This window comes from Parasteatoda tepidariorum, chromosome 5 (assembly GCF_043381705.1).
Source record: "Parasteatoda tepidariorum isolate YZ-2023 chromosome 5, CAS_Ptep_4.0, whole genome shotgun sequence".
In the NCBI taxonomy this organism is placed as follows: Eukaryota; Metazoa; Arthropoda; class Arachnida; order Araneae; family Theridiidae; genus Parasteatoda; species Parasteatoda tepidariorum.
The window spans coordinates 88,185,530-88,194,828 of record NC_092208.1 but is presented as its reverse complement, the minus strand read 5'-3'; the positions used below and the strand labels follow the sequence as shown (position 1 = coordinate 88,194,828).

At 34.4% G+C, this 9,299-nt stretch overlaps 1 protein-coding gene across 1 annotated transcript in view; it reads right to left on the bottom strand.

Annotated features, from left to right (window-relative positions):
• Positions 1–9,299, bottom strand: part of LOC107445407 (immunoglobulin superfamily DCC subclass member 4-like) — a 21,390-nt gene that overhangs the window by 9,543 nt on the left and 2,548 nt on the right. Inside the window, exons 2-3 of the mRNA XM_043039674.2 lie at positions 7,204–7,319; positions 869–1,049 (exon numbers count right to left, since the gene is read on the bottom strand). Of these exons, the coding sequence (XP_042895608.1) occupies positions 869–1,049; positions 7,204–7,319 (297 nt within the window). The remainder of the gene's footprint in view (positions 1–868; positions 1,050–7,203; positions 7,320–9,299) is intronic.

The following is a 9,299-nucleotide window of genomic DNA, read 5'->3' as shown; positions in this document are numbered from 1 at the left end:
TATATATATATATATATACAAATACTATTGATTATTTTTCAGCGTTTATTTCGTTACGGTAAGCATATTAACAATATGTTCTTACATAAAAATTGCTTATTTTATAAAACAATTTTTTAAATAAAATATCTGCTTCTAAAGGAAAAAAAAAACAAATATGTATGTCACCTACTAGAATTTTTCAGCGGAGCGAGCTGGTGTCACATCCACCAAATTTTTTTAAAATCATTTTTTAAATGTTGAAAAAATTATGTTATTTTCTTAACTACAAATAAAAGACTTTGAGCCTTGGTGGTTGAGGGTTATAAAGCGTTGGAATTCCAACGAGGCGAAATGGAGTCGAATCCCATCGATAGCTGGTCGATTCGAATGTGCTGATGTAAAATATTCGCAATAGTAGACGGATTAAGGGTTAGAGTTCCCATGCCGTCAAACTAACCCTGGGAGGTTTTCAAAATTTTCCTCACCTCACCTCAACGCAAATGCGGGTTAGTTCCATCAAAAAGTCCACCACGAAGGCAAATTTTTTTCCAACACTTGATCCAGGAGTTCCCTTGTCTTCTTGATTGGGTTCATAATTTCAAGGCTACCGAGTTGAACATTAGTGGGCGTAAACCCCGAAAATTGGGTCGGCTGCTCAACGACGGTGGTTCCTACCAACAGTCACAACTTCCACAGTATTTAGAGGACTTTTTGACAGGTTTTGAAGACAGATTTAGAGTGTACGTTGATGGACTTTTAGTCGAATTGCTGATTATCCACCATACACATAAGCTGAGCTTTTTCTTCTAATCTGTACAATGAATTTGAGGATTGATAGCGAACATCATTGTTTACAGGATATATATTATTATTTTTTTAAATTTACCTCCTCCAATGATGTTGATCTCAAATACTTTGCTTCTCAGTCCGTGTGAGTTTTTGGCGTCGCATGTGTAGCTTCCACTATGATTTTTAGATGTCACGTTGAAGATAAGCAGGGTCCCGTTATCGACCTCATTTTCAACCCAAATGGGAGGGTCCAAATGGGGACCCACTGTCTTAGAATGCTACAAGATGTACAAAAAAAAAATAGAATCAGCAGAGTATAATGATTCTACCGTGTATCAAATAATGATTATCGATTTGAAAGAAGAAACAAATCAATGAAAGAAAAACAGAAAAGAATGGAAATATAAGATTTGCTGCGTGCTTCTTAGGAAACCAGATATTTATGCTTACCCAATATCTTTCTACATTCTAAATTTAACAACTTTCTATATTCTAATTTAACTTTTAACTCTAAAAGTAAGGCATCGATAGCATCGTTTTAGCGCGCTCTAACAGCCACATGAGGTTGTATGTCGCTGGGAGAGGTTTTAATGGTCTGTCCTAAAGGCTTTTTTCAATACAAAGTCTATGGAAAAAATTCCGTCAATCCCAAAAGTGGTCGTAAATAGAGGTGGTCTTTCCTGGAGGTTTCACTGTATAAATTTGAGCGTACAGAAATGATTCAACTGTTACAGAAAAGATCTTATTTTCATTTTAACGAGTATTAAGATGTGTATATCACTAATGCGACCTGTAGTCCTCTACGGAGGCTAAAGCTGGACATTGAGAAAACATATCCTAAACAACTAGACAGGTGGCTCTGAAAAACGGAGAAAACCACCTCTCAGATGGCTTGCTGACCTTTTCTTTTATTGTATAACCGTCGTTGAGCAGTTGATTGAATTTTCACTTTACGACTAATGTTCAACTTTGCATCCTTGTAATTTCGAACCCAATCCAGAAGACAAGGAAACTCCTGGATAAAGTATTGGGTGAAATTAAACTCGTAGAGGACTTTTTGATGGAACTAACCCGCATTTGCGTTACATGGGGAGGAAAAGTACGAAAAACTCCCATGGTAGGCCTGGCGGCAAGGGGACTCTAACCGTCTACCACTGAAGATATTTTACGTCAGGACTGTGGTCAGTGCGAACCGGGTGTGGAGTTCGAATCAACCAGCCATTGCCGGGATTCGAACACGGTTCACCTCAATAGGAGGTGAGCGCTATACCTCCTAAGCCATTACAGCTGGGCTTGATGGCATTCAAAAAGATCTGAAAACATTTACTAATTTGACTACAAAGTAACTAATTTGAAAACAAAACAAACATCTGACAGACTCCGTTGGCAACTTGTTGGCCTGATCTGAGCTGCAGTGCCAAAAAGAAGAAGAGGAAGGAATAGGTAATGGATTATCTAAATAGTTTTCAGGTTACCTAGGTTGTTTGAGAAACAAGACTATTTTTTGCCACTTTAACGAATGAGCCTAGAAAATCTGCACATTTTCTAAATAATCTGCAGAATCACTGATTGCAGCACTTTATCGTAAACGTTAATACTTAATAATCGGAATGATCCGCCATGCAACAGAAAATCTTGTTTTATAGTTTTGGCTGTCAGCAATAAAATTTGCAAGATTTTGAAAATTACTGAGAGTAAATTCTCGTTTCCAAAAAAGAACGCAGAAAACCATTTTTTATAAATTTCATTTATTTTTTTTTTCCTTCCTTTATTTTTTCAATTGCTCGGTCATTTTTTGTGACACTCGGTACTTAATACTATGCGAAACTAATTGACTCCCCAAATGCAAACATTGATTGATAGCTTGTAGAGCGTGTGAAGAAATTATAGTTTAAAAATTTAACTACGTGTATTTTAATGAAATATGAAATGTTTACTTTAAAATTACTATGGTATTCGGAGGACAGGAAAGATATCTGGAGAGGGCATTTTGGGCGATATCCAAATTTCTAAATTTTTGGCCAATTAAAAAATATAACCATGATCGGAATAAATGAAAATCCAATAGCGTAATATTGGGTGAGTAAGGCAACCTCAATTCAATAATTTTTTCCATGGTTTTGGTTTTCCTGATTGATACGAGTCGGAAATGTCAAAATTACCTGATTTAAACATAGAAAAACACTTTTGGTATTTACAAACGTTTAATGCGCTTGGATATACATATGTTTTAGTCAGTTACTGTTGCGTCAATACTCTTGTGAAACTGGAAAAAGCATGCAATGCCGGATATATTATATACCTCTTTTGGAATTTAACTTGCTTTTTTACCATGTATTGCACAAAAAATTAAATTATTAAATAAATAAATAAGGCTTAATTACACTGACGGAAAAAAAAATTCCAACACTAGAAGGAATTGTGCTAGATAAATTAAATTTGGTGAGCTTGTTTGTACAACTAAAATATGATGTCTATTCAAATTTCGCACCTGACGCATAAGTTTGGAGCTAGCAGCGCCACTGTGAACATGCAAATCAGGGTTGCTTTAAATACATGTTCTACAGTTTGTAAGCGTTATTTTTCGTGAAATTTTGACATAGTGAGTTGTTGTTAGTCAATAATGCTTTTAAGAAGACGAAGAAGACATTATCAACAGCTCACTGACTTTAAATAGGGTCGTGTAATATGCATAGGGCTACGAGAATGGTGAATTTTCTTTCCGCGATATTGCAGAAAGACTGGGAAGAATTGTGTCCACGGTGCATGATTGTTGACAGGAGTGGTCAAGGGCAGGTACTGCTTCAAGAAGACCACGCGGCACTTCCCAGACCGTCGTGTACTGAGTCTGCATCAGAAATTCGAGCTGCAGCGAGACGCACTGTAGCTTGCGTCCCACTCACTCCAAACCACTCTCCCTAACGACGTGAGTGGGGGGTCGAGTTAGAACTCACTGGAGGACAGAGTGGAGATCGATTGGCCTAGAGACACTGGACCAACACCTGGGGAACAATTTCCTATGAGAGCAGGAGCACTCTCGTAGTGCAGCTTGACTGCAAATTTGTACGTCAACCTAGTGAATCAACCTGTTTTCTTGCCATTCATGAGCAGCATTCAAGGGGGCATTTTTCAACAGGATAACGCTCGCCCTCATACTGCCGTTGTAACCCAGAATAATGCTCTGCAGAATGTCGACATGCTTCCTTGGCCTGCTAAATCGCCAGATCTTTCTCCAATCAAGCACGTATGGGACATCATTGGATGAAAACTTCAGCGTCATCCACAACCAGCATTAACTATCCCCGTATCGACTGACCAAGTGCAACAGACATGGAACTCCATCCCACAAAATGACTTACTGCATCTGTTTGACACAATGCGTGCTTGCATTCAAAATTCTGGTGGTTATATCGGTTATTAATGTACTAGTATTTCAAAGTTGGAATGGTTTTTTTCTTAAATGCTTTAACCTGTGATCTTGGAACTTTAATCAATTAAATATGTCAAACAAAAACATTGCTGGAATTTTATTACTCTAGAATAATTTTTTCTTATTGTTGGGATTTTATATCCATCAGTGTGCTTAGAAGTAAACAAGTCATTCTAATCTTTGGCATGATTTATCATACCTCTAGGGGTACTGATCCAGGAGTTTCCTTGTCTTCTGGATTGGTTCAAACTTACAAGGCTACGAGGTTGAACATTAGTAGTCGTAAACCCAAAATTGGGTCGGCTGTTCAATGACGGTAAAAAAAAAATCTTTGGCATGAATTTGAAGTACTCAATGAATCAACTAAATGACAAACGAATATCGACATCAGATATCGATGATATTTGCTCTCATATATTTGCTATCATATGCACGTTGACCTCATTTTTAACGAAAAAAATGATGATTAACAAATAAATTTTTAATTGTCCTTTTTTCATATTTAGTCGCACCATGGTGGCTTGTAATAGTTAATTTTGACCTATATTCAAATTAATTAGAGTGTCTCGAATGGATTTTAAGTTTAATTTAAGAGGATATTCTTTTCTGCCGTGTGATTTCTGTGTGATTCTCCAAAAACTTGACAATTTCGTTTCACAATTTCTTTAAACCAAAAGGGTGCTTTAAAAAATTCGTACTTACTCTTTATAAGGCACTTAACAAGAGCAAAATAAAGGGAACTCACATTTACGATACTGGCTGCTAAGTCAATCATCTGATTCAAAAAATGCCAAGAGCTCACACTATTGATATGTTATATTTTTGCATATCCCTAGAGTGACATTTTTTAATATAAGGCTTGTTACTAAGCTCTATAAGCAGATTTAAGCTTAAGAAAGTTCTATTAGAATCACCCGAATATTATACATTATAATTTGTGTTCTTTTTTGAAAATACGTTGTCCTGTATAATAAATCGGTACAGGCCTGTTACACGCCTCGGTTTAAAACTTCAAAGCTATGATAAGAGCATCAGCTGTTAAATTAATCCAACATAATGGTGGGAAAAAAGCAATGCTACAGGGGAGCAAGACTTAAAATTTTCTTAAAATAATAGAAGAATTCCCTTGGCTGAAAACCTAGGGGCAAACTTTAGGCAAGTTAAGTAATTGATCGAAGAATTATTTTACATCTTCAAATATACGAGGGCTGTTTATTAAGTAAGGGTGGTTTTGTTGTGTACACTAATAGGTGACGCGTGCGTCGCAACGAGTGCTTGCGTCATGTCCCGGCATTCCTTGGGAACTACTGTACTCCGTTACAGCTGCGCAGGTAACCTGTATGGTCAGTTTTGTGTCTTTAAAATGCTCAAGTTTAACAAATCGCCTTCCCCGTATAAAATACGGTTAGTGATGTGTTTTTAGCCGGCAAAAAGCCTGTCTACTGCATGGGTATTGATAAATGTTTAAGCAAACTTGGCGACTATTTTGAAAAAAAAAGAGAAACTTATGTAGAATCAAAAAATAAATTTTCTCCAAGAAAGTTTGTTTTTTTATTTTCAAACGGCCTTTACTTAAAAAACAGTCCTCATAGATAAATTACTAATACCACTTTAATTATTGAAATGTTGATGAAAAAATTATAAATAAGTTTCAATCAGATCCGGAGAGTGACTTCCAGTTAATTTAAATTTTTTTTAAGGAAATTGTAAATGGATCATTTTTTTTATACATATATATGAGAAAAATTGTGTTTTAAATGTATTAAAACATAGCAACTTTCTATATCAAACCAATCTTGTGATATTTTGTTTGGACATAGTCAGGGGCATAGTTTTGACATATGTTTGGAGGGCGTTTATCTCCTTCTGACATATATAAATATATTTATACAATTTATTTTTCTCTAAATGTTTAAATTGCAAAAAATCAATAACGAAAATTTATAAATCTACATCCTACTTACCGTACAATAGCTTATTAATTATGTAATGTATAATTTCGGAAGGGGTTTTTTCCCCCGTCCCTTAAGCCACGCCACTGGGCATGATATTATTAGGTTTTTGGAGAATCACCCACATATTTAAAAGTTTTAAGGTATTATGGCGGATGGGAACATATTTCATCACTTATAGAGAAATACTGATGAAATAATAGTTTTGTTACAACTTTTAACTTTTTTTCTTACTAAATGATATAACTCAAATGGCGTTCCATAATCACCACATTTAATCTGAATATGGATTTTAGGACTTCCTGTCAAAAAATACATATTTTAAGTCGCACATTGAGCATTAAAAAAATCTAACGAATCATAATTGGAAGAGGGGATTAAAATCATCAAAATCAGTTTAATTGAGGGAGAAAACTTTAAATTATTGCAGACCTTCAGATGTAGCGACCCTGTCCACTTACGGCCACTTCTGGGAGGCACGGAGATTTTTCCTTATACTTTATGTTAAATAAAACCTTTAGATAAAGACCAATAAAATCTCTCCCAGTGACGGGGCAAACATCTGCACCAAATGCTGAAAAGTATAGAAATTAAGGTCACGAGTTAATATTTTATAGAAAAAAAATTATGGACGCTATGAAAATCTTTCAAATTAGTAGCAATCAAGACTAAATTGAAAAACATCAAAATCAATTTGACAGCTTGATGAAATTTAAAGATGTTTCTCATGCACCTTCCAATTTATCTCCATTTCATCCTGCAATAAAACAGGTTTTGAGAATTTCAGCTCCACCTCCCTACTACGGTTCTCTTTGATTTAGGAAGCATCATTGTTTTTTTTTCTATCTTAAATATTAATTTGAATTGCTTAATGTGTGTATATATATATATATATATATATATATATTCTTGTATATCAAACTTGCTACTGAAGTTGCAGATTCAAACTTATATATGTTGCAGATTCAAACTTGACTTNTTACATATATATATATATATATATATATATATATATATTAAGGAGAGACAACGTAACAAGTTTTGATTTACTTCGTTATACCACTCGTAGGTAGGATGAGGATCACCAGTGGCAGAGCACCGGACCTTCAGAACCACATTTTCTTTCGCAGTTATGTTTGAAAAGTCGTCGTTGAAAACGGGTGGTCCTGCGAAAGAATTGTAGTCAAGGATTAAGATAAGAATCGATTATTGCAAACTGTCTGAAAGAAACTAGGCTAATTGAGAAATCATTGATATAATTGTAGTTTCTAATTAGCCTAAAATGGCCTTATGAGCTCACTTAAATAAGCCTGAAAACTGTTAGGTAGATCAAAGGGTGCTAGAGACTTTTTCAATTAGCCTAAAACATAGCAAACAGTTATTTTTTGAAGTGTAGGTTAATTAAATTAGCGTACGACATGTTTATGCATAATCAGTGATGGTTAAAAAACACTTTCAAGACTATTTTTTAGATAAATACGGGTTAATAAACACCGGAAATACCCTAAATCAATGGTTCCTAACTCCCGGGCAGCTTACCGTTACTGGTCTGTGTATCAAACGGTACCGGGTCGTCCCATGAATAATTATTTCCATTTTATTTAAAGTGATGTTTTTCTCTCGGTTTTTTTAATTTGCGAATTTATTGTAATAGTTTAATAGCTTTTCAAGAAACACTTTTAAGGATTGAAATTTCCAGACGACAAAAAATAAGAGAAAAAAAGATAGAAAAGAAAAGGAGAGCCGGGTCATAAGACTGCTTAAAAGTCACTGAGTGATTGATTATTCGAGCAGTTATCTTTATTCTTTTGGAACAATCTATAACAGCTCTGATGCACGACGACTTGCATTAATCACTTAAGTTGTTATTTGCAAAAGTTTTGTTTGATTTCGATAGAATATTTTCAAAGTTATAGCAGTAAAACATGAGACAAAAAATGAGTTCTTAGTAAATATTTCCATATCTCCACATATCGTATATTTAACCTGACTTTACGAAAATTTATTGCAATTATTGCAAATAATAATCGAAATAATCTTTACCAGTTAAAAGCTTTTACTCTATTTCTTGTCATAGGGTGCTCATATATACTTGTTTTCATTCGTAATTTATTATCGGTCACTCAAATCTCTAAAAGGTTTAAACTATAAGTATAATAGTATGAGAAATCTCAGTTAAAGTTACAAATATAAACATTCAGGTATTTTTTTCTAGATGCTTGTTTTTTCTAAAATAACTTTTTTTTTTAAATTTAACTTTCATCTCTAAGTAAATCATTGAGTGCACTCTGACTGTCTTATGAGGTTGTATCGGCAAAAAGAACTCACACAATTATTTAGAATACATTTTATTTGATAAATATTTTGCTTTGATATTTTTTTGTGTTCCCTTATTTGAAATTTTCCGCATTTGGTGCAGATATTTGTCCGAGCGCTGGAAGAGGTTTTAATGGTCACTGTTAAAGGTTTTCGTCCATGGAAAAAATTTCGTGCCTCCCAAAAGTGGTCGCAAATAGAGGTGGTCTTTCCTGGAGGTTTCACTGTTTATATATGTTTATATATATATATATATTTCTTGTATTTATTTATTTTGTTGTATATTATACGTAATGTTATGACTTTAAAGGCTAGATAATTGAAGAGACTTAGGCGGCTTCTGATAAAAAGGCATTTTATTACGCTATATGGAGTATGGAAAACAGTGTTCGTGGGATATTTACATTTATGGTTTCCCCATTTCAGGGATTATTTGGATATGGATTTATCTAGCCATGGAAAATATGAAAAAGACACGCATTTTTGCCTGCCCGGAGCTTTTAAAAAGTGAGCTTCTGAAAGGGAGTGGTTGCAAGGATCTTCTTATCTTCTTGAAACGTCATTCAATTGATAAAATTTAGAGATTTTGATTCGCTAAAAGGATATCGCCACTCTGACGGTGGGAAATTTTTGGGACTATCTTAATGCTTCTTTATCTACGAATTATTGCCCATTAACTTCAGAAAATAATCTTTTATCTGGCTCAATGGCTCTTTGTGAGAGACCGACTTCCACATTTTAAACATGATAAAAAACATATGTTTCAGCTTATTAGTTAATATAGAAAGACTCGCATGAGAAATTCTATATTATATATATATATATATATA